This window comes from Chelonia mydas, chromosome 3 (assembly GCF_015237465.2).
Source record: "Chelonia mydas isolate rCheMyd1 chromosome 3, rCheMyd1.pri.v2, whole genome shotgun sequence".
In the NCBI taxonomy this organism is placed as follows: domain Eukaryota; kingdom Metazoa; phylum Chordata; order Testudines; family Cheloniidae; genus Chelonia; species Chelonia mydas.
Genome location: NC_057851.1, coordinates 191,556,076 through 191,581,571, shown reverse-complemented (window position 1 = coordinate 191,581,571; position 25,496 = coordinate 191,556,076). Strand labels below are relative to the sequence as shown.

The window sequence follows — 25,496 nt, the reverse complement described above, 5'->3', positions numbered from 1 at the left end:
CTCACGAAAGCTTATGCTCAAATAAATTGGTTAGTCTCTAAGGTGCCACAAGTACTCCTTTTCTTTTTGCAAATACAGACTAACACGGCTGTTACTCTGAAACCTGTCATTGTCTTTCAAAGTACTTTGGAAATAACTCCTCGGTGGGGAAACCACATTCCATTCTCACAGTCTGTCTAATTCCTGTCTGGCTGACACACGCATCTTAACAATAATTTTAGTTTACGTCCATAACTTTCCATCAATTGCTTGCACCTACATTATGTGGTAAGTGAACCATGAGCTTTTCTTTGACACTTTGCATGACACTTATCAGGTACATTTCATGTCATTAGAGAGTTAGGGTACACTTGAATTTGAACTGGTTAATCCAGTTGCAATTCATTGCTATCTATCAGGATGCCCCTTGCTCTCTGCCCTTTTTCTTTCCTTTCCATTTGAGAAGGAAAAGATCTATTTGGTATTCAGTTCATTTTCTTATGCTATTGAATATTTTGACCAGTCCAATAATCAAGAAGGCTCTGACTAAATAAAAATTCTGAGATATAGTCTAGACTTTTCCCTCTCTTAACTTTGTTCAGGTTTCAGAGTAACAGCCGTGTTAGTCTGTATTTGCAAAAAGAAAAGGAGTACTTGTGGCACCTTAGAGACTAACCAATTTATTTGAGCATAAGCTTTCGTAAGCTACAGCTCACTTCATCGGATGCATACTGTGGAAAGTGTAGAAGATCTTTTATACACACAAAGCATGAAAAAATACCTCCCCTCACCCCACTCTCCTGCTGGCAATAGCTTATGTAAAGTGATCACTCTCCTTACAATGTGTATGATAATCAAGTTGGGCCATTTCCAGCACAAATCCAGGTTTTCTCACCTTCCCCCCCACCCCACACACAAACCCACTCTCCTGCTGGTAATAGCTACTTTAGATAAGCTATTACCAGCAGGAGAGTGGGTTTGTGTGTGTGCGTTTGGGGGCGGGGGGGAGGGTGAGAAAACCTGGATTTGTGCTGGAAATGGCCCAACTTGATTATCATACACATTGTAAGGAGAGTGATCACTTTACATAAGCTATTGCCAGCAGGAGAGTAGGGTGGGGGGAGGTATTTTTTCATGCTTTGTGTGTATAAAAGATCTTCTACACTTTCCACAGTATGCATCCGATGAAGTGAGCTGTAGCTTACGAAAGCTTATGCTCAAATAAATTGGTTAGTCTCTAAGGTGCCACAAGTACTCCTTTTCTTTTAACTTTGTTCAATTACCCTAAATTCTAACACCCTTACAATTTCCTTAGTGCTTAAGAATTTCAGGTGTTTGAAAATCTTTGTTAGGACAACTTTCCACAAGTGACTAGTACTGCTAGGAGGCTTCAAATTTGACTGCCCAATTTGATATCTTTAAAAATAACTGCTTTTTTCCATGGGGCAGGTGCTCAGTTTCTGAAAATCAGGCCCCTTAAGGCATGTTGAGCTCAGCATGCAAAATTACTAGTCATTTTAGAACTTTTGGGGGTTATTGATGTTTAAGCATTTTTTCCTAATTGTAACTCATGCAGTAAATCAGTGTCTGTAGGCCATTAATCACTTGATGTTTCTCTGAATGCCATCCAATTTGTTTATCTTTGTAGATGTGCTCTCACCACTATATTGTAAAGAGATTCTTGTTCCCCTGGTCAATTAAGTAAGTGAAACTTTTGCACACAATCAAAAATCCTGTTGATTGTATTGTCTGCACTGCTTGGTTCAGTGCAAGTTCATCGTCTAATTAAAAAAACCTTCCACTTTTATGTTAGTTCATTTTTGATATTGCTGTTCTTGCCAATATATTAGAGTGTTTGCTAATATTGGGAATATCTTCTTTTTACGTTTGTGTATATGTGTTATTTTAAAAAATGTAAAAGTTTTAAAATTTGGTCTCACTCATTTAACAAACATTTTATCTTCTATTTTTCCAAGATACAAGTCCTTTGGAGCCAGATTGGGGATCCTTTATTCATCCTCAGGGGCACTTAATCACTGGCATGGTTTAGTTGAAATCAGTGTGACTAATTGGATGAGTATGAGCGCAATAATATGGCCTTTTATTATTTCCTGCACATATTAACTACTACTCCTAAGAGGGGCAGAAGTTACAAAGAGGAACTGACAGAAGTTAGATCACAAATCAGGAGCTACTAGTAGCATTAAATAGGAGATAAATATCGTGCTTGTTTGTTGAGGCCTCAAGAGAAAAGGAACTGGTGGCTTGACAAAACAAGTGATGTATGTTCAGCACAGATACAAAATGATCACACATACAGAGTCTTCTCCTCTAGAAAAATGATTTTCTTCGGTGTCATGCTAGAAGTCTGATCTTCCACCATTGGCGTCCAGGAATATGTTACCACTAACAATGAATGCAGGACCAGGCTCTCTGTTAGCTAGTAGAAACTCTAGTGAATGTCATGCCTACTTAATTAGAGCAATAATCTGGTTACAAACTGCAGAGAAACTATTTCAGTGACTGAACAATGGATTAATGGCATATTTGGTCTGTTGAAATGGAACATGTGAACCCATTCAGAGTAATTAAAACCTGTTGGCTGTCTAGCTTCCAACTGGCAGCTTTTTGTTAATTCTTTCTGCTTTCCTTTTGCATGTTGGCACACCGAGCTGATCTTTTACTATAATTCTTTAAAATAAGCAGGTAAACAATATTTAAGTAACTTATGAAATAAGGGATTTTTTCTGCACAGCATACTCCTGAGAATTGGGATAGCTGGTTATCTGCTGTGTATGTGTCCATCAGCGGGCAAATGAAAGATTTTGCTGTACTGACAGGCTTTAGTTTCTGTAAGCAAATTATCCATTTTAAATTAAGAACCTAATTTTCTGTAATGTTACTAACTTTCCCTAGAGCTACACGTATTTTCACTTTGTTCCATAAGTATTAGAAAGAGATGTTAGAAAAATGAGTAATAGAATTTTTATTTAGAATATAAAGGAAACTACCAAAAGATTTTCACGTTAACATTTTCCCAGTTCTACCTATTTCTTATCAGTAGTACAAGCAAAATAACTATGACTACCAGTGCAAACAGATCCCAATGTGGTCGCAGCACGGTGTCCAGTTTTGACATTTTCCAACTTGAAGTAAACTGCTAGGACAGAAAGGAAGAGCTCAGCAACACAGAGAATACTTTTTTACATGCAAAATAGAAGCTATTTTTAAAAAGTGTAAAATGAAAGCGTTATGCTCTTTTTAATGAGGTTTTAGACAATGCTAGGATTGGTAAACTTAAATCAGGGAAAGTTGTATAATATGGTAAGCACAGAAGAATAAAGCCTATAATAAGAACGTAATGGCCATACTGGGTCAGACCAATGGTCCATCTAGCCCACTATCCTGTCTTCCAAGAGTGGCCAATACCAGGTGCTTCAGAGGGAATGAACAGAACAGGGCAATTTACGCATGATGCATCCCCTGTCATCTGCTCCCAGGTTCTGGCAGTTCGGGTATATCTACACTGCAATTAAAAAGCTGCCGCTGGTCCGTGCCATCTGACTTGGGCTGCAGGGCTGTTTAATTGCAGTGTAAATGCCCAGGCTTGGGCTGGAGCTCAGGGTCTAGAACCCTGCGAGGTGGAAGGATCCCAGAGCTCGGGCTGCAGCCTGAGCCAGAACATCTACACCACAGTTAAACAGTCCCTTAGCCCAAGCCCTGTGAGCCTGAGTCGACTGGCACAGGCCAGTTGGCGGTATCTAACTGCAGTGTAGACATACCCTTAGAGGCTTAGGACACCTAGAGTATGGGGTTGCATCCCAGATCATCTTGGCTAATAGCCATTAATGGACCTATCCTCCATGAACTTATCTAATTCTTTTTTGAACCCACAATTCTATAAAACAGACATTCTGAGTTTACCTGTTTTTTTGCTTTGTGTATAGGGCATCTGTAATGGGGTGCACAAGTCCTGCATGTCTCCAAGGCAGCACCCAGCTTGCTTACTGTGTGGAAATCCCCAACAGATTGGGAGGCAGTATAGGAACAGCTTCAAACTACCAGTATTGCATGAAGGAACCAATGCTATTCCTAGGGAAATTGGGATTATAGGTCGTATTCCCAAACCTCAGATTCTGATAGGATTTGGTGGAGTTGTTTCAGAATAGGTGAGCAGAAGTACTTCCTTTCACTGTGTGAAGTGGAGAGACAAGCAGCTGGGTTTTCTAGTTAATAGCTAATCAAGGTATGGAGGGACGTGAAGGAATCCATTGTGGAAAGGTTTATTACAGTTTAAATCTGTGTCCTGGCAAAAGATGACTGGACTAGTCCCCTGGATCTCATCAGCACTATGCTACTCCTGGGTTTTTGGGAGGAGATTGCTTAAGAATAAGCAAGGACCTCCTCTCCCTTCAGATGAGCATAATGTGCTCCCAGGTCCTGATGAGCTGATGCTTTTCACCATAAGGGCACCGCATTGCCACTAAACTTGGCAGACTTGAAGTCAAACTACAGATTTGAGGGGCTTCAAGTCACATGCACTTTAATTTACAACTAAAATTGTGGGTTTTGCTTTTGTAGGGTGTTCTGCATTTGTACAAATGGAAATTTCGGTGTGAGGATGGGGAGAGAATAGATCGTGCAATTTGTATGACAAGTCTTATGGTGGGCCTATTTTTACTGAAACAGGACTTATTATGTAATATACCCAGGATCTGGAAGAGGTGCAAAAAGCAAATCTAAAAGTATACAATAGAATGTAAAAAAGCAACTTCACAAGAAAAATATCGGAATTGGCCCTGATAAAAGCATGTCAGTATGTCCAAATCCTACTTACCTTGAAAAGTTGCATCTCACTGAATAGAAGCTTAACTTCTAGCTTCATACGTGCCAAGAACACTGGAATGGAAGCATCTGAGCTTGTTTGTGCTGCGAGGTCATACCACCTTTTAGCCAAATGTATATCCTTTAAAAAAAAAAAAAAAAAAGAGGGTGTGTGTCTCTTTTACTTAGAACATGTGGAATTTGCTTAAATGAATGTTGTGATGCTTTAGCTAATCTTCAAAGCATTTCTACTGTTTGTCTTTTAGGTTTCTGCTTTTCAAGTATTTTTGTAGCTTAGTGTATCATAAAGGATATACTAAGCTGTAATAATATTTGAAACGCATAAACCTTAGATTCATGTATAAATGTTGGCATGAGATAAAAATGAATTTTGTTTACATTTAATTTGTGTGCCTACTTTCTACAAACTCATTTTCAACCCCCACAACCTCTCAGTTCATTTGTCTTGTGTGTATAAATGGTCTTCTGAATTCAGTAGGAAGTCAAGTTGAAGTCAGCATTTGATCCTGGATACTTAAAATAGGCAGTCAGACATTTTAAATTATCTAATTAAGCAGTAATTCTTTAAATCTAAAACTAGAAATACAGCCACTCAATTATCTAGTTTTCTGACAAAATTTAATAACTAGATGTATACAAAAATTAGTCCATAAATTTAATGGACAATTTCTTAGTCTAATACCCTCAATTTTAGCTAGCATATTCTTGTCGTGATAGAACCAATTAGTAACTTTGCCCCATCAGCTACTTTCTCAGCAAGGCACATTTTGGTAAAATATTTATGTAGTTAGTAAAGTACTAGAATCTTTCGAAAGGCATTGATCTAGCTAGGCTTGTCAAGTGTGGTTGCTCGTGCTGCTCATCATCTCTTCTTGGTTAGTTTCTCCTGTTTAGTTTATTTTTAATGCATAGTTGTCTGCAAATTTCTACTTAATAATTATTAGTAATGAGTAGAAATTCCATTTGGATGCTTATCTCAAACTTACTCTGATCTTAGACATCAGGCTGTAAATATTGCTAGTACAGGGTTTCTTCTACAATTCCAGCACTCCTTTTTCCCCATAAGGTCAAAAATACTATCCATTCTTAACTGAACGTGCAGTATTTCAGTTAAAGATAGTTGAATTAATCTTGCCTAACTTAAATACCACTCCAAGGTTTCAAAATTTGAACACTAGTATGTTTGGATTCCACGTAGGAGAGGCTGGAAAAGGAAATGGGTTTTATCTCTAATATAATGGTTCTCAAAGTGTGATCCATGGAGCTATTATATCACAATGGCATCTGCAAGTTGTCAGACAATTGCTGCTTCATGTTTGCTGAAGCCTAGTCAAAGACTCTTCAGAATGTCCAGACCAATGAAAGGTTTCAGAGTAGCAGCCGTGTTAGTCTGTATCCGCAAAAAGAAAAGGAGGACTTGTGAGACCTTAGAGACTAACAAATTTATTTGAGCATAAGCTTTCGTGTGCTGAGCTGTAGCTCACGAAAGCTTATGCTCAAATACATTTGTTAGTCTCCATGGTGCCACAAGTCCTCCTTTACTTTTTGCAGACCAATGAAGAAACCCAAAGAACAAGCTACTTTTTCCACCCTCAAGAGCTGCTTCATGTCTTTATCAGGATTTTCTTTGGTGAAAATTCAGTTAACCATGGTTGTTTTCTAAGCTGAAAGTGATCTGCAGAGATTCAAGTAGTGGGTGTTACAGGTAATAAGAGAAGAACTTGTATCAAACAAAGTTCTCCTGCCAGGTAGAGCATGGACAGTACAGATACAGCATGGGCAGACAGAACCAAGAAACGCCACACAGTTTATTAAAGTGAATTTTTGGTCCATCTTTTGGTCTGTCTTTTACATTACTTTTTAATCCAACCAAGAACTTTAGTTTTCACAAGCAAGGTGTGGAATTGAGGTTGGGAAGGGAGGTGACCACAAGAGGCTCCTTTTCCATATCCTGCAATGTTTCTTGTGTAAATCTGAGAACCCCTGTTGGATGTATGCAATAAATGTAGCAGAGTCACAAAGGAGCTATATTAGGAAGGTCAGCGCTGATCACTCCTTAAGATTAATCTTGTTATCTTTCCATCCTATTTATCTTCATTTTCCCCACTTCCCTTCATTAAGAGTGATATAACTTGGGGGGAGGAACCTCTCTAACAAAACAAACCTGAAATATATTTGAGATGGGGGAGATGCAGAAGAGGCCTAATGAACCTTTATCTTACCATAGTACAGGGCAAGAGGATTTCTGGAGAGCATGGTGGGCCAAACAGGCACTGCTACTGATAATCTCCAATCGGAGGCACATGGGGCACGCACACACCTGAAGCAGAGCACACTATCCAAAGAAGAATGAGGCTCAGGATGAAAAGGAGAGTTACATAAAAGAAAGATGGAATAAAGATAGATGTACCATGGTTAGTTGGGGTACAGAGTGGATTGGGGAGAGATTCCCCCATGGTTGGGGGGAAAAGAAGCAGAAGTGATACCACTTAATTTCTTAAACCATTTTTTCAAAGAAACAGAAAAAACAGATAGCTGAAGAGAGAGGGAACTAAACCAAGAAGGAAAGTTGAACAGCAGATTTCAGTGAAAGTGATCATGAAATGGTAGTGTTCATGATTCTAAGGAACAGCAAAATAAATACAATGGATTTCAAGAAGGCAGACTTTATCAAACTCAGGGAGTTGGTAAGTAAGATCCCAGGGGAAGCAAGTCGAAGAGGAAAAACAATTGGCAGTTTTTCAAAAAGACATTATTAAGGGCACAAGAGCAATCTATCCCACTGAGTAGGAAAGATAGGAAGTATGGCAACAGACCACCCTGGCTTAACCAGGAGATCTTCAATGATTTAAAAAATCAAAGAAAAGTCCTATAAAAAGTGGAAACTAGGTCAAATTACAAAGGATGAATATAAACAAATAACACAAGTATGTAGGGACAAAATTAGTAAGGCCAAGGCACAAAATGAGATCAAACTAGCTAGAGGCATACAGGGTAACAAGAAAACCTTCTACAAATACATTACAAGCAAGAGGAAGGCCAAGGACAGGGTAGGCCTGTTACTCAATGAGGGGGAAAAATAGTAACATTAAATGTGGAAATGGCAGAGGTGCTTAATGACTTCTTTGTTCCAGTTTTCACCAAGAAGGTTGGTGGTGATTGGACGTCGAGCATAATAAATGCCAGTAAAAGTGAGATAGGATCAGAGGCTAAAATAGGAAAATGAACAAGTTAAAAGTTACTTAGACAAATTAGATGTCTTCAAGTCACCAGGGCCTGATGAATTGCATCCTAGAATACTCAAGGAGCTGACTGAGGAGATATCTGAGCCATTAGCGATTATCTTTGAAAAGTCATGGAAGATGGGAGAGATTCCAGAAGACTGGAAAAGGGCAAATATAGTGCCAATCTATAAGAAGGGAAATAAGGACAACCTGAGGAATTACAGACTAGTCATCTTAACTTCTGTACCTGGAAAGATAATGGAGCAAATAGTTAAGCAATCAATTTGCAAACATCTAGAAGATAATAAGGTGATAAGTAACAGTCAGCATGGATTTGTCAAGAAGAAATCATGTCAGACCAACCTGATACCCTTTCAAAGAAAGCTAACAAGCCTTGTGGATGGGGGGAAGCGGTAAACATGGTATATGTTGACTTTAGTAAAGCTTTTGATACTGTCTCACATGACCTTCTCATAAACAAACTAGGGAAATGCAACCTAGATGGAACTACTATAAGGTGTTGAAAAACTGGTTGGAAAACCATTCCCAGAGAGTAGTTGTCAGTGGTTCAATATCATGCTAGAAGGGCATAACGAGTGGGGTCCTGCAAGGATCAGTTTTGGGTCCAGTTCTGTTCAATATCTTCATCAATGATTTAGATAATGTCATAGAGAGTACACTTATAAAGTTTGCAGACAATACCAAGCTGGGAGGAGTTGCAAGTACTTTGGAGGATAAGATTTAAATTCAAAATTATCTGGACAAACTGGAGAAATGGTCTGAAGTAAATTGGATGAAATTCAATAAGGATAAATGCAAAGTACGCCACTTAGGAAGGACCAATCAGTTGCACACATACAAAAGGGAAATGACTGCCTAGGAAGGAGTACTGCAGAAAGGGATCTGGGGGTCATAGTGGACCACAAGCTAAATATGAGTCAACCGTGTAACACTGTTGCAAAGAAAGCAAACATCATTGTGGTATGTAGTAGCAGGAGTGTTGTAAGCAAGACTCGAGAAGTAACTCTTCCACTCTACTCTGCACTGATTAGGCCTCAACTGGAGTACTGTGTCCAGTTCTGGGTGCCACATTTCAGGAAAGATGTGGACAAATTGGAGAAAGTCCAGAGAAGAGCAACAAAAATGATTAAAGGTCTAGAAAACATGACCTATGAGGTAAGATTGAAAAAACTGGGTTTGTTTAGTCTGGAAAAGAGAAGACTGAGAGGGGACATGATAACAGTCTTCAAGTACATAAAAGGCTGTTAGGAGAAGGAGAGAGAAAAATTATTCTTCTTAACCTCTGAGGATAGGACAAGAAGCAATGGGCTTAAATTGCAGCAAGGGAGATTTAGGTTAGACATTAGGGAAAACTTCCTAAATGTCAGAGTGGTTAAGCACTGGAATAAATTGTCTAGGGAGGTTGTGGAATCTCCGTCATTGGAGATTTTGAAGAGCAGGTTAGACAAACACCTGTCACGGATGGTCTAAATAATACTTAGTCCTGCCATGAGTGCAGGGGACTGGACTAGATGACCTCTCAAGTTCCCTTCCCAGTCCTATGATTTCTTGTATCAACCTTTAAGCCCTGATCAAAGTTTAATTTAGTAATGGTCTGTTTTTATAAATTTTATTTCTTAAAATTCAAACTGTTATTGAAAAGCAATCCATAAAAGTAAAGAAGTATAAGGGCTTAAAGATGACACTCTCCCCTTAAGGGCTACAATAATTCAGCTTGTTCTGTCTGTATAAGAATGACCAGCTTTGCTCTTATTTTTACCAAATTAGTTTTTTATTTTCTGCTTATAGAATATCTGCAAGACAACTTTAATCTCCTCAAATTGGCTGATTTTGGGACAAATACACTGATCTCAAGACTTTGGCATTCATTCACTTTCCACAAGCATCCATGCTGGTCAAACTCAATTATTCAAATATTTGCAGTAAATATTTAATGCAAAGGGGCATGAGCATAGCCGCAGCAGATTTACTGAAAAATGTAACCAAATATTCATGATGCTTTTCACTATTTGCCCTCTCCTAACAATACTTTAGAAAGTACTCTGAATTCCTTAGCTGAAAGGCATTATTATAAATGCGAACAATGACTCTGCTTAACAAGCGATTTAAATAATTATTATTAATATTTATTAATGTTAATATTGCTAATATTAACAATATTAATAAAGTTAGTCAAATAGAATAAGGGCCAAATCATCAGAACTATTTGCATATGACAGGATAGCTAATAGACTTACCTTTAAATTTGCCCATGCACTCATATTCATTAGATATGTAGCTCATCTTTTGTATATGCAATTTCTGTAATTGTTCATGCCATTGTGGCAATTTTGTGCATTAATTAGTTACATAATTGCATGCATACACCTCGAAAAATCTGGCTCTGAAGCCTTGCCCAAGGTCACAAAAATATGTGGCTAAGTCAGGGACACATTGCCTAACTCTTGGGCCTCACTTTGATTACATTCTTCCTCCTAGGGCTTCATACTTCCCTCCCATAGGGGAATCCCCAGGAGGGAAAAACTGCTAAAAACAACCCCCAAAACTTCTAGTGGTAACTATACATGCTGCTCTTGGGAGTGGGATTTGTATCCTCAACAAGGGGACAGAAGGTGTGGACAATACAGTGGAGTCTGAGAATCCACAGAGATATCAGGCTATATTCCAGTGGATCCCAGACATCCTCAGGGCTTAGAGGTCCAGTTTGTCAAGGCAACATATGCCTGTTGACTGCATGGCTTCTGCAAACTAAGGGCAGAAGGCGTATAGAGACATTTAAAGTGAATTTGATTGAGCTTTGCTCATAAGCCATACCATATTGAAATAGCTTACTGCTACTCATAGATGGAGGAGGCGCAAAGCTTGCGAAGTTACTTGGAAGGAAAAGAAAAGCAGGAACAGTAGGAAAAGCTTCTGAGCGTGACTCTCTGCTGAAAAGTGACTGATGATGGCATAATGTGGTTGCATGTTTGTCTTAGTTATGTGCCCAGTTTACAAGTAAAGAGATGCTTCTTCTAACTGACAGTCCTTCAAACTTGCCTGAGATATGACTCAAGCTACCATCTTTGCTTCTTGTCACTATTACCAGTAATAAAAGTTCTGTAGTCCAAATAGTGAAGCCCCACTGTCTTCAGTGGGTCTAAACGACTGAAACGGCTTGGAACTTTGTAAATAATTCCTGTGTAAGAGTGAATAGAATCCTGCTCATTTTACCATAGCTGTATTAGCTACACAGGCAACAGAGCTGATGATTAAAAGGGTGACCTACTTACTATAATTTTTAAGACTAGAAGTGGTCTGCTTCCATTATAGAGGCACCACCTCTGGGTAGGCGGATGCACGAGAGTCAGGGGAAAGGATGGATGGTGGCTCTCTGAAAGAAACCCCTGCCTGCCTTCTCCATATGTTCTTCTATCCCTTTGTGCAGCTGCTGGAGCTTACACATAAGCAGGAAGCCATACTAGCTTCTCTCTTTTCCCCTGGCATCACTCAGAGTTACAGTGGAGTATAGCATAACCACCTCTCTTCTGGTTCCACTAATCCAACCTCAGATCACTGGAGCCTTGCTTACTTCCCCATTACTTTCCCCTAAGAAGTGGAAGAATGAGAATCATCAGAAGAAGGGGCAATCAGCAGAGAAACCAATCAGAGAACCAGGCCCATGGCATTTGGAGACACGTCAGGTGAAGAACTAGTCTCATTGATATCATGTGGTCATAGATCTTACAGGTTGATCATGCACTGTTTAAAACTGAATTTCCATCTTTAGTGCACTAACTTTATTTTCATTTCTGATCCTTGTTTTTATGTGGCAAGGTAAAAGAGAACTCTCTTGGCCTTCCCCATACCATCTATTATTTCATGTGTATCTCTTAGTCATAGCCTACTCTGTTTACCTAATTTTCCCTCACATGGGAGATTGTGTCTCACCCAGAATGTTACATTAGGATATTATAGCTATAATAGCTTTTCATTTCAACTATATCTATTAAGGTTAATTTTACACACAGATTGCACCACATGCAGTTCACATTACCTCTGGAATACCTAAACCATGTTCATACATATATGCCAGATTAAACATGGCTTGAGCGATGTGGTGATCAACTGCAAGGCTGTAATGAATTGCTGCTGTGACATAATCCCTCTTGGTTCCATAACCGTAGAAGTGGTAATCTCCAGTTTTAACTCTAGCAAATGCATTGCCTGGTGGAATATTAAAAAGAAAAGTCACAACAAAAATCTAGATTAAACTGTGCTTCTTGCAAACTTTCCTCCTCTAATAAAATTGTATTTTTCTCTTAAATATAATTAAAAATGAATAAAATGTAAATCTGAAGCACTATGGTTTCAGTCATCATAAAATTATTATAATTTATAGAGTAGTCTAAGTGGGAAGGATTTGGGAAAAAACCAAGGTGTTGAGAGTACAGAAGTAGGAAGGAAGTCCCACATGTAAAAATGGCATGGAAGAAGGTGTGAAGATAATGCGGGAGAAGAATAAGAAAGGGACTGACAGGAGGGCCTCTTGGAATGCAGAGAGCACAAAGGAAAGTAGGAGGAAATTAACATTGAAATGTGTGTGGGGCAGAGTTGGTATACAGCCTTGAAGGTGAAAGCTTGAATTTGATGTGAAAGACAAGAGAGGGATTAGAGAAAAAAAGGAAGCAACATGGTGGCAAGTAAGGACTGTGACAGCCATATTTTGGATAAATTAAGGGGGCAAGATAACAAGTTACGAGCAGCGTGATGTCAAAGGCAGGGGAGGGAGAGGAAAGGGTAGATTTGTATGTGAAGGGAAAACAGACAATATAGCAATAGCCTGGGAGCGGAGGGGAAAAAACAATAAATATGATCCCTGTTTGAGCACCTTGGTGACAGGGAAAAGAGTGGAAATTTTGGCAGGAATGGAGAAGAGAAAGAGGAAATGTTTTAGTGCAAAACACTAGGGGAATTTAATTTTTCATTGTTTAGAGATAAAGCAGGATGAGATTACAGATATACAGCTGAAGATGTGAGACAGACTAGGGGAGGTATTGTCAGGAAGGGGGAGAGATCTGGGAATCACTGGAGTACAGATGACATTTGAAACCATGAGAACAGATGACATCACTTGGGAGTAAGGTATGAAGGAGACAGAAGTACATTCCTCAAAGGATGTTAACAGAGCAGGAAAAGGAAGCATGAGCTACTGACAGAAACAATGAGGTGCAGTTGGGGAGGAAAGAAGAGAAGTCAGGAGTTCCAAGGCTCCAAGGGAGAGAGGGAGGAGAAGAAGGAAGGAATGACTGAAAAGGTGAAAAATCCAGGAAAAGGAGACTAAAGAGGCCCTTAAACTTGACTAGGGGAGATCATTGGTGATCTTGGTAAGACCAATTTCATTGAAGTGAAGGAGACAAAAATATTGGTGCTGTAGATCCAGGAGGGATCTGGACATGTAGCAGCTGGAATAGGTTGCATATCCCAGGTGCTTGCAAATAGTGTATTTGGAGGCAAGAAGGGGGGAGATTCGGATTCAAAGCAGTAAAGGGGGAAGAAAGAACGCATGGGATGGAAATAAGATTATCAGGAATAGATCCAGTAGGGAAGGAGTATAAGAAGCTGCGCATGAGGGAGAGGCCAGGATTGAGAGTGGTGGCACCAGAAACAATAAGAGGGAGAGAGGACTAGTAGAAACTTGCATGAAGTCAGGCAAAGTGGCAGATGAATAAGTGGAAGATTACTGAAGTGAAAACACTTGAAATGGCGGGTTCTTTCATGGATTCACACATGGCATCATTCTTCATTGGTGTCTGGTAAGGCCCGGGACTGTTTTTGATGTGGACCTCACCACAGTTATCCATACCTTTTGTGATCTCTAGATTGGATTACTAAAATGTGGTGTACAGAGGGCTTCTCCTGAAAGATATTATACAAATTTCTTGAAGGCTTCATTAGGTTCTTGTTGGTGTCAGGACATATTCAAAATGTTGACATTCATTACAAAGCTTTTTATGGCTTGGGTCTTGGCTACCTAGAAAACTGCTGTCTTCCCATGTGCCACTGCCACACGTTGTCAGTTGAGGGATCTTTTTCCCCCTAACACTCTATTGCACTGAATGTCTGTGACTAGTGGCAAGCATCTTTTCATTTGAGGGTCATTGGCGGTGTAATTAGTTTCTCCTGTCATCCTGTGTGACAGAGCATTAGGGTCTAGGATCTTACACTGAAATGCAGAGGTATTTCTGCTGATTGACCAGAGCAGGTGAGTCCAATCCGCTGAAAGCTACAAGTATAAGGAGGAACTGAGTCTCTCTCCAGAAAACAGGAAAATAGTGAACTTCCTATGTAGGGAGGAATTTTGGGAACAAATCAGACAGAAGTTTGTTTTATTGAGTTAAAAATGAAGGAAAACTTCAAGAAGGATGTGAGTTTTGGAAACACTAACCTAAAGACTGTTTTCAGAGTAGCAGCTGTGTTAGTCTGTATTCGCAAAAAGAAAAGGAGTACTTGTGGCACCTTAGAGACTAACACATTTATTTGAGCATAAGCTTTCGTGAGCTACAGCTCACTTCATCAGATGCATTCAGTGGAAAATACAGCGGGGAGATTTATATCCATAGAGAACATGAAACAATGTGTGTTACCATACACACTGTAACGAGAGTGATCACTTAAGGTGAGCTATTAAGTATATAAATCTCCCCGCTGTATTTTCCACTGAATGCATCTGATAAAGTGAGCTGTGGCTCACGAAAGCTTATGCTCAAATAAATTTGTTAGTCTCTAAGGTGCGACAAGTACTCCTTTTCTTTTAACCTAAAGACTGTATCTGGATGCTATGTTGGGGACTCTAGTTGTGGTAGGCAGAAGACTAGTGATATAGTTACATAGATTTTTAAAGCCAAAAGGGACCATTATGATCATCTAGTCTCAACCCTGGCCTAAAACAGATACTTACACCCACTAGTTTCTGCATCAAGACCATAAATTCTGACTGAGCTGCAGAATTTCATAAAAAGACATCCAGTTTTGATTTAAAGATTTCAAATGACAGAATCCACCACAACCTTAGATGAGTTGTTCCAGTGTTCACTGTTAAAAATCTGCCTCTTATCGCTAGCCTGAAATCACCTGGTCTCAGTTTGCAACCACTGGATCTTGTTATGCCTTTGTCTGCTAAATTCAAGAGCCCTCTATTTTCAGGCTTGGTCTATCCCAGCATAATTATGTTGGTCATGGATGTGAAAAACACACACCCCTGACATAGCTATGCCAATAAAACATCCAGTGTAGATGCAGAAGAATGCTTCTGTTGGTATAGCTAACGTCATTCAGGGAGGTGGTGTTTCTACATTGACAGAAAAACTCTGTCAGTATATGCGATGTCTACACTAGGGGGCTATGCTGGTGGAGCTATGACAGCATAGGCTGTAGTGTAGATGTAGCCTCAGAAATCTTCTCCCCAAGTAGATACTTACAAACTATAGAGGCAGTTTTCTAGACCAAAATTATTCTTGAAGCTGTATTGCAGTAAAGCATACAAATAGTGCACATTTAACAAGTAAGCATATTTTACACACCTTTATGCTTCTAAATTTCTATAATTTTTCTTAGTGAGTAGGTGTAAGTTTTTCTTGGTGTTCATTTAGCTAAAGAAACCATTTTTCATAGGCAGTTTTAAAGTCTGAAGTTGAAGTTTTGTGATAAAGTACTCATGAATGAGGATTGAATCAGTGGAGGATAAATGAATAGTTGAGTGTTTTAACCTAGAAATGTGAGAATTTCTTGAATGTTAGATTGTGTTTAACATGCCTAAGGCTGTAGTACAGATACCCTTTTAATTGTGAGTTAAATATGTGAGAATAAATCCCTTAATGATGTTAGCTTGATTATCTGATGTTTGTAATGCCATGTTCTTGGGCCACTGAGTGTTCATTTCTCGTCTGGCTGTACAATCTGAGGAACAGAGTTGAAGAAAACCATACTTATAAGAGTGGACAGCTAACTACAAGTTATTTTTAACATGGTGTTCCATACCTTGAGCTGCAGCTCTGTTCCACAGGAGAAGTGCTAATGGATACATCTGATCATTACTGAGAATTTTAACCTGTTCTGTAAAAGAAAAATTTAATTTGCATAGTTTACAACAGCACTTGGACATACATATATAATGTATAGAGAAAATAATTTAACTTCTCTTACCAGATTCCAAAATGAAAGCTGAATTACTTTGAGCTACTTCATACCCCATTTCTGCTAATAATGCATATTGAATAAGAGATGAATCTATATTACCATCCTGGTAAGCGAAGTATGCAGTCAGGAATTTCTCAGACCAACTTCCTAGTTCACAAACACTTCGGTAAAGCTGAACAGAGGAACAGTGATAAAACAAACCCATGAGGTTTTACACTTCACCACAGGAAATAAATCTTAGGAGCTTATAGCTCCTGCTGGGGGACACCAAGGTTAAAGTTACAACATTTGTGTGCATTGTTTACCAAAAAGTTATGCCAAATTGCATCCTTAACTGATACAAAGAGTACTTAATCGTTAAATGTCAGATGAATCCATATCTAATCTGACTCTAAAGTTGCTTCCTTAGTTGCATATAAAGAAAAATACACTGATAAAAACCAAAATGTTTTCTGTTATACAACAGATATTTATTTTAAGATGCTCTGCTGAATATTAAGCCACAAATAAGATTGTAACTAGAGATGAGAGAAAATTGTCAGATGAATAGTTTATTCCCCCCAAAATGCAATTTTGTGTTGACAAAACTATTTGTGAATTTTACATATATTTGCCAAATACTATTGGACAAAATAAAATTTGTTGGGCTACATTCTCTAGGGGACTTAGGCACCATTCGCAAAAAAACGCATAGGTGGTGCTCCCACTTGCCCCACATATTCAATAACTAGGACACTTGCCTGAGATGTGAGAGATCAAGGTTTAAATCTCTACTCTGGAGCAGGGACTTGAACCCAGGTCTCCCCCTTGCAGCTGACTACCCTAAACACGAGGCTGCAGGCTGGGACTCTAGCAATCTCTCCTGTTGAAGCAGTTCCACTTTGTATAAATAATTATGGGAGCAGGAATTTGAACATGGATTTCTCACATCCCACTTTTTTTGGCCCAATGGCTATTCAACTACACGGGACCCTCGCTAGAATGCAGGGTTCGGGATCCATGCGCGGTACCGCTTTAACGCGGGGACCGCGTTACCATGGATCCCAATTTAAATATTTAAATTTGGTATCCATCACCGTGACCACGCTATATGCGAATCCACACTATAGCGATGCGCGCTCTAGTGAAGGTCTGCTGTATTTAATACAAAGTGGAACAGCTTCAACAGGAGAAATTGAGAGGAACTCAACCCAGAATACCCTATTTTCATCTTTGTCCACATCTTATGCCACAAGACAGCCCCCCCAGTGCACTGGCCATTTGTGACTAGATCTGCTGGTGAAATTCAACTCTGACTGGTTATGATACAGTAGTACTGCCACCATGTAACAATATTTTGGCATTTCCCCCCAATGATCTTAAAGTACATCACAATTAAGCTGTGTATCACAGGATAGTGTCGCTCAGTATTGGGGGATAGGGGAACTCCACCCTACTCTGCACTGTGGCTGATGGATAACTTTTTGCAAGATGTAAAGATTCCTGTTGAAGAGTATGTCTTAGAGAAACAATTCTTATGTAACTATAAAAAGTCACACAATACATATGTATTTCATAAGAAAGCCAGCAATGTAAAAAATCTAGATATAGTGCAAAAGTTGCCAGCTAACTGCCTGAGCTGAAAAGGGGCCAGTTAAACTGGATGTATTTATAGTACATGGAAAACTTGATAAAACTAGAACTGCCAATAAAATTCTAAAATAGGCATGAATAGTTGTGGGCAAAGAACAAAAACAGCCACAGCAAATCTTCCCTAAAATGTTTTATCAATAGTCAGATATACAAGTACTCAGGATTTCTTGAGATGAATGGTTCTAAGTTAAATCAACCCATGACATTTTAGGCAGACTCAACCTACTTAAAAAAAAAAAGCATGAATGCCAAATTGATAAGAACTGCACTTACATTGTTAAATTAATTTGGTGAAGAGTTATGAAATAGATTTAAAGAATGAGTCCAGTGCTGAGCGCTGTAATACTTCGGTTTAATTTCAGTTGTTGGGTTTATTGTGCTGGGTGGTGTCAGTGGCCTGTGAGGTACAGGAGGTCAGACTGGATGATTTTGTGGTCCTTTCTGGCCTTAAACTCTATGGGAATGTCTACATAGCATTTTGGAGCAAGCCTCCCAGTCTCCCTCCCTAGGCTTCAGAGCCCAAGCTCCAGCCCAAGCCACAACTTCAAATGCTGTCTAGCCATCTATTTTTACGGCATTAGTGCAAGCCCCACTAGTACAAGTCTGTCAACCCGGGCTGGAAGGCTTACTCCAAAATGCTGTGTATACACGTGTCAAGGTTCCTCCCCCACTCTGAACGCTAGGGTATAGATGTTGGGACCTGCATGAAAACCTCCTAAGCTTATCTTTACCAGCTTAGGTCAAAAAGTTCCCCAAGGTACAAAATATTCCACCCTTTGTCCTTGGATTGGCTGCTACCACCACCAAACAAATACTGGTTACTGGGGAAGAGCTGTTTGGAAACGTCTTTCCCCCCAAATATTTCCCAAAACCTTGCACCCCACTTCCTGGACAAGGTTTGGTAAAAAGCCTCACCAATTTGCCTAGGTGACTACAGACCCAGACCCTTGGATCTTAAGAACAATGAACAATCCTCCCAACACTTGCACCCCCCCCCCTTTCCTGGGAAATGTTGGATAAAAAGCCTCACCAATTTGCATAGGTGACCACAGACCCAAACCCTTGGATCTGAGAACAATGAAAAAGCATTCAGTTTTCTTACAAGAAGACTTTTAATAGAAATAGGAGTAAATAGAAGTAAAGAAATCCCCTCTGTAAAATCAGGATAGTAGATACCTTACAGGGTAATTAGATTCAAAACATAGAGAATCCCTCTAGGCAAAAACTTAAGTTACAAAAAAGATACACAGACAGAAATAGTTATTCTATTCAGCACAATTCTTTTCTCAGCCATTTAAAGAAATCATAATCTAACACGTACCTAGCTAGATTACTTACTAAAAGTTCTAAGACTCCATTCCTGGTCTATCCCCGGCAAAGGCAGCATAAAGACAGACACACAGACCCTTTGTTTCTCTCCCTCCTCCCAGCTTTTGAAAGTATCTTGTCTCCTCATTGGTCATTTTGGTCAGGTGCCAGCGAGGTTACTTTTAGCTTCTTAACCCTTTACAGGTGAGAGGAGTTTTCCTCTGGCCAGGAGGGATTTTAAAGGGGTTTACCCTTCCCTTTATATTTATGACAACATGCTCTAGGACTCTGTGGTGTAAAGGCCATCATACCTGCGTGCTATAGGTCACCCTCTACTCTAATTTACACTGGTCTTATCTGGAGCAACTCTACTGACATCAGTGGAGTTATTCTGGATTTAGACTAGTGCATCTGAAAACAGAATTTGGCCCAGATATGATCACTTTTTTCCTACTTCAGAAAATGCAGATTTCTGACTCTAAATCATAAAATATAGGCAACTTTCATAAAAATAGAAGTTAAAATAGTAATACAAATCCTGGCTATAACTAATCATAAATCTTTAAAAAATATAATATTTACCTCAACTGCATTTTGACATGATCTAAACACTCCAGTCCCTGCAGCATACATCTGAGCCAAATAATAAACAGCAATGGGTTGTCCATTTTGAGATGCCAAGTAAAAATATTTGAAGGCAAGTTTATAGTCTTTCCTTACTCCAGAGCCAGCTGCAAATCAAGTTGAGATTGGAGACTTCAGTTTTTGTAAAATTACAAACTACTGAATGCATCCGATGAAGTGAGCTGTAGCTCACGAAAGCTTATGCTCAAATAAATTGGTTAGTCTCTAAGGTGCCACAAGTATTCCTTTTCTGTTTGCAAATACAGACTAACACGGCTGTTACTCTGAAACTACTGATTAATGCAAACTTTTAATTAAAAAATGTACAGTACTTACAGTGATACATGACTCCTAGCTGGAACTGTGCATCTGCCAAACCTTTCTCAGCTGCTATATGAAAGTATTTAAAAGCTTCAGTATAGTTCTGAAAGGTAATTACCCTCCATTACTGAAAGTTCTAGGTACCTGCCAGCATGGTAAGAATTCTGTGCTCATGAAAAAGACAAGTTTTGTCCCATTTTTGAGTGGCACAATTTAATGACAGAATGTTACGCTGTATCCCAAACAAATGAAAAACAAAATCAAACTAACATTTTTCCCCAATGTGCAGCTTGTATAGTATTTGAGATCAGGGTCCTGATTCTGATCTCACACCAGTTTTACTCCATAGCATTGAATGGAATAACACCTACCATCGTTTTTCATTTATTTAATTCGACTCTGGGCCTCATTCTGCTCAAAGTTACACTAGTATAAATCAGGAGGAGCTCCATTAAAGACACACAATGGTGTGTTCATGATAGTATTCAGAGTACAAGAAAAATTACTCATATTTGCAGTGCTATAAGCATATTAGTTGTACCACTTGAATGAGCTATATTATAGTTATTTGAGCTATAATCTCCTATTAAAGAGTGTTTTAATCCATAGTTGATATTGATTAAACATTTTATTTTCTTGTATTTTTACTAGTTGTATTGCGAAAAACATATTTGAAGTGACTAAAATAATTCTTACCACTGGAACACCTTTTCCTTGAAAATAAAGAATGCCTAGCCCCCATAGTCCAACTGCATTACCCTAAAATAATGTATTAAGTTTGAATGTAATTTTTCATTAAGACACTGAAAAGCACTTGCAATAAAGAAAACACCTATCATATAAGTTACTAACCAATTAACTATTCTTGCTTTTCTTTTACTATGATATAGTGAACTTAGAACTATGAATTCTGATAATGATTATGAATCAATGCTAAATTAGTATTCTTATTCTGATGACTCTCATGACTGCTTGTAGAGAGACACCATACCATATGTTTAAAAAGTGGCTTTCATTTTTGTTACCCATATGTCATTTCATCGCCATTAATAAAAGTGGCTTCAGTGGATGGTAAAACTAGAGCAAGGTGTTCTCCTCCCTGCCCCCATCCTCCCACAAAAACTACTACTAATATGCCCTGACTGGATCTCAGGAGCACATGCAAGGAACGCACTGTTTGTGCAGGGATTTCCTCTCCCACTGGAAAAGGAGATTCTGACACGTCTATGGTAGCAACCCTCATTTTTGGACACTATGCAGGGGTCCCCGGGTGTCTGGACTAGAGGTAGACAGAAAAATTCTGATGAAACACTTTTTTTCAATCAGCATTTGCTGATTTGTCAATCTTTTGTGGAGATGATTTGATTCTGATGATGTTTTGACAGAATCCTGCCTGGTTTGTTGCCTACTCAACTCCTCAGTAGCCTGGCTCCGCAGCATCTTGCCTCATAGGCTGACAGGGAGCCAGGAACCTGGGAACCACAGCTTTTCTTGATTCAGGCTTCCAGGGTCCCCAGCTCTGGGGCAGTCTGTTAGGTAGACTGCCCTGGGGGTGGGGTTCCATTCCCTTTTGGAGAGAACATCAACATTTGCGGTTTTCATTTTGAATTGGAATGAAACCAAATTTCAAAATATAAAAATTCCCTGAGAAACAGAATTAGCTTTTTCTGCGCAGCTGTAGTCTGGATTCACATGAAAAAGGGGCTGGAAGGTGGTCAGTCTGGAGGAGATGTAGGCAGACTGGGGTGGGTGCACATTTTTCCTCCACTGGCTCTAGAGAGTTCAGGCTGTATTATTTCCATGCCATGCTCCCCATATTAGAAACCCTGTTGTAATGTGGGGCATCTGAAAACAGCTGTCTGCTGAAAAAGCATGGTAGTGATCTCCATTCATGCTGTTCTGTCAGTAGATGTTGGGGGAGCACTAGCACACAGAGAGGTTCTGAGTGAATAGCCCCAACAGACATTGGGGGGTCAAACCCATGTTCTGCTCTACAGTGGGGCACAAAGACCCCCCAACATAATGATTAGGGAGAAATCTCCACAAATAAAAGGGAGATTGTCCACCTCAGTTTCATTGCAGAAATTTCTTCGGTTTCACACCACAGATGGTGCCAGCCCAATACTAGATATTTTGAAAGTCCCTTTTTAATGCTCTATTTCAACAAGTGTTTAGTTCTTGGTTACTCACTCTGGAAGATCTTAATTTGTTCTTTGAATATTTAGCAGAAACAATTGTGTTTTGGCCAAAGTAAGCAATCACCCAGTATTTAAGCTATTTAAGCTTATTTAAGCTAACTGACAAATGCTAACAGTCTTTCACCATCTTGGCTTTCTCATCTTGACTCTTTCCTTAGCTCTCTTTGATGTTCTCTAGTGCAACATGAGTTGTACACACACTCCTTCTCTATTCACTGATTATTAGATACAACAACTATTTAATTTGCCTTGTTTGTATCTTGGTAATACAGTATGTGATATACCCATGTGCATTTAAGCACAATGGAGTGAGTTAAGGATGAAGTGACTCATAATTTGTTGGCTCTGTCAGAACCACTTTTTTTCTGCATTGGTAGGAAGATGCATAAGATGACGGCATAGGTCTTTTTCATCTCCAATTTCTATGACCCTGTGATTTTAAAACTTACTATGTAATTTAACATCAAAAAGCTCAATAAGATCCTATTTTTTATGCAGGTAGATCTGAATTTTTGTATTTGCTGAATCTATGTAGCCAGATGGAGATTTTGGATTCCTTTCTCACATTAATCAACAAGAAATCCAAAAAATACATGCCCTATGGATGGACTGGGGCGAATGACTCAAAATTTCAAATATGAGCTTAGGGAATCCCATTCTCCTGACCAAATAAAGCAATCACATACATATTAACAAACATTACCCTAATCAACAAGGAAGCCACTTTTGCTAAGAAACAGCACATAGGTTTCATAGGAAAGGGCAGAAGAAGTGCTCCAGCATAATCTGCATACACTGAGTTGTCACAAGATAAGATGGAGAAAATAAATTACAATATTCATACAGGCAAAAGACATGGTCATTAAAGCATGCTTTTCCTGTACTGCACTGGGATCAAATCCAAAACTTCCAGAAATAGGACCATGTCACAGGGTGGCTAGCCCCTTAATGGGACACAGGACCAGCCCCCTCCTGTAAAACAATTAGCTTGCCTCCCTACGTGGGGAGAATGAGGCTGTCAGGTGATTCACTCAGGCCTGGGGTAGATAAGGAAGAGGCCTGGAGAGAGAGGAGGGCTGATGGTTGGTGTTGGCAAATGCCTGCAGATACAACAGACAGCCATTCTTCCTGTGCTAGTGTCTCCTACACCTGCAGGGAACCCTGAGTGAGCAGATGAGGGAGACACTAGCACAGGAAGAATGGCTGTCTGCTGTTCTCTCCCAAATGGGGGAAGAATAAGAAAAAGATAATGGCGGTCAGCTGAGGGAAGCTAAGGAAGGTTACAACCGATTGGTATTAAAACAGCCCTGAGGAAAACTGTGGGATTCCTCTGTGGAAAAGAGAAGATGGCACAGAACCAGAGAGAACAATTTCTCAGATAGGAGAAATTGGGCCCAGCTAAGGACTGGGTGGAAGAGACTTTATTTTCAGTTGATTTTGGTTTTAATAAAGTAGACACCCTGAAGGGGAATCTTGTGCTATATCTTTAGACTAGGGTTGCCAACTTTCTAATCACACAAACACAAACACCCTTGCTCTACTCCTGCCCCGCCCCTTCCTTGAGGCCCCGCCCCTCACTCACTCCATCCCACCTCCCTCCATCGCTTGCTGTCCTCCACCCTCACTCACTTTAACTGGGCTGGGGCAGAGGGTTGGAGTGCAGGAGTGGGTGAGGGCTCCAGCTGGGGGTGCAGGCTCCGGGGTAGAGCCAGAAATGAGGGGTTCAGGATGTGGGAGGGGGCTCCAGGCTGGGGCAGGAGGTTGGGGTGTGGGAGGGAGGGAGGGCTCTGGCTGGGGGGCAGGCTCTGGGGTGGGGCTGGGGATGAGGGGTTTGGAGTGCTGGAGTGGGCTCTGGGCTGGGGCCAAGAGGTTCGGAGTGCAGGAGGGGGCTCAGGACTGGGGTAGGGAGTTGGGATGTGGGAAGGGGTTCAAGGTGCGTGCTCTTGGAGGGGGTTTGGATGCTCAGGCCTGGGGCAGGGGGTTGGGGGGTGGGAGGTGCTCTTCAACTAGGGACGGAGCTCTTCTTGACCTGCTGCTCACAAACCAGGAAGAATTAATAGGGGAAGCAAAAGTGGATGGGAACCTGGGAGGCAGTGACCATGAGATGGTTGAGTTCAGGATCCTGACACAAGGAAGAAAGGAAAACAGCAGAATACAGACCCTGGACTTCAGAAAAGCAGACTTTGACTCCCTCCAGGAACTGATGGGCAGGATCCCCTGGGAGAATAACATGAGGGGGAAAGGAGTCCAGGAGAGCTGGCTGTATTTTAAAGAATCCTTATTGCGGTTACAGGGACAAACCATCCCAATGTGTAGAAAGAATAGTAAATATGGCAGGTGACCAGCTTGGCTTAACAGTGAAATCCTTGCTGATCTTAAACACAAAAAAGAGGCATAGAAGAAGTGGAAGATTGGACAAATGACCAGGGATGAGTATAAAAATATTGCTCGGGCATGTAGGAGTGAAATCACGAAGGCTAAATCACACCTGAAGTTGCAGCTAGCGAGAGATGTTAAGAGTAACAAGAAGGGTTTCTTCAGGTATGTTGGCAACAAGAAGAAAGCCAAGGAAAGTGTGGGCCCCTTACTGAATGAGGGAGGCAACCTAGTGACAGAGGATGTGGAAAAAGCTAATGTACTCAATGCTTTTTTTGCCTCTGTCTTCACGACCAAGGTCAGCTCCCAGACTACTGCACTGGGCAGCACAGCATGGGGAGGAGGTGGCCAGCCCTCTGTGAAAGAAGAAGTGGTTCGGGACTATTTAGAAAAGCTGGATGTGCACAAGTCCATGGGGCCGGATGTGTTGCATCCGAGAGTGCTAAAGGAATTGGCGGATGTGATTGCAGAGCCATTGGCCATTATCTTTGAAAACTCATGGTGATCAGGGGAAGTCCCGGAAGACTGGAAAAAGGCTAATGTAGTGCCAATCTTTAAAAAAGGGAAGAAGGAGGATCCTGGGAACTACAGACCAGTCAGCCTCACCTCAGTCCCCGGAAAAATCATGGAGCAGGTCCTCAAGGAATCAATTCTGAAGCACTTAGATGAGAGGAAAGTGATCAGGAACAGTCAGCATGGATTCACCAAGGGAAAGTCATGCCTGACTAATCTAATTGCTTCCTATGATGAGATAACTGGTTCTGTGGATGAAGGGAAAGCAGTGGACGTG

At 40.2% G+C, this 25,496-nt stretch overlaps 1 protein-coding gene and 1 long non-coding RNA gene across 7 annotated transcripts in view; one reads left to right on the top strand and one right to left on the bottom strand.

The window, feature by feature from the left end:
- Nucleotides 1–1,137: 1,137 nt before the first annotated feature.
- On the top strand, nucleotides 1,138–6,925 carry LOC122465249. The gene is made up of 2 exons (XR_006289952.1): nucleotides 1,138–1,680; nucleotides 1,956–6,925. It is a non-coding gene; the product is annotated as an uncharacterized LOC122465249 (long non-coding RNA).
- The window catches only part of SEL1L2 (SEL1L2 adaptor subunit of ERAD E3 ligase), a 79,345-nt gene continuing 55,513 nt past the window's right edge, over nucleotides 1,665–25,496 (bottom strand). For 2 of the 6 annotated variants that reach the window (XM_043544014.1, XM_043544015.1), the window contains 8 exons: nucleotides 20,829–20,891; nucleotides 20,148–20,235; nucleotides 19,770–19,918; nucleotides 16,254–16,419; nucleotides 16,089–16,163; nucleotides 12,106–12,275; nucleotides 4,817–4,945; nucleotides 2,893–3,139 (listed from right to left, as the gene is read on the bottom strand). In XM_043544014.1, coding sequence (XP_043399949.1) covers nucleotides 3,023–3,139; nucleotides 4,817–4,945; nucleotides 12,106–12,275; nucleotides 16,089–16,163; nucleotides 16,254–16,419; nucleotides 19,770–19,918; nucleotides 20,148–20,235; nucleotides 20,829–20,891 — 957 coding nt within the window. In that variant the 3' untranslated portion in view covers nucleotides 2,893–3,022. Of the gene's footprint in view, nucleotides 3,140–4,816; nucleotides 4,946–12,105; nucleotides 12,276–16,088; nucleotides 16,164–16,253; nucleotides 16,420–19,769; nucleotides 19,919–20,147; nucleotides 20,236–20,828; nucleotides 20,892–25,496 lie in introns of all 6 variants that reach the window. The other 4 variants (XM_043544016.1, XM_043544019.1, XM_043544018.1 and 1 more) reach the window with 4 other exon arrangements.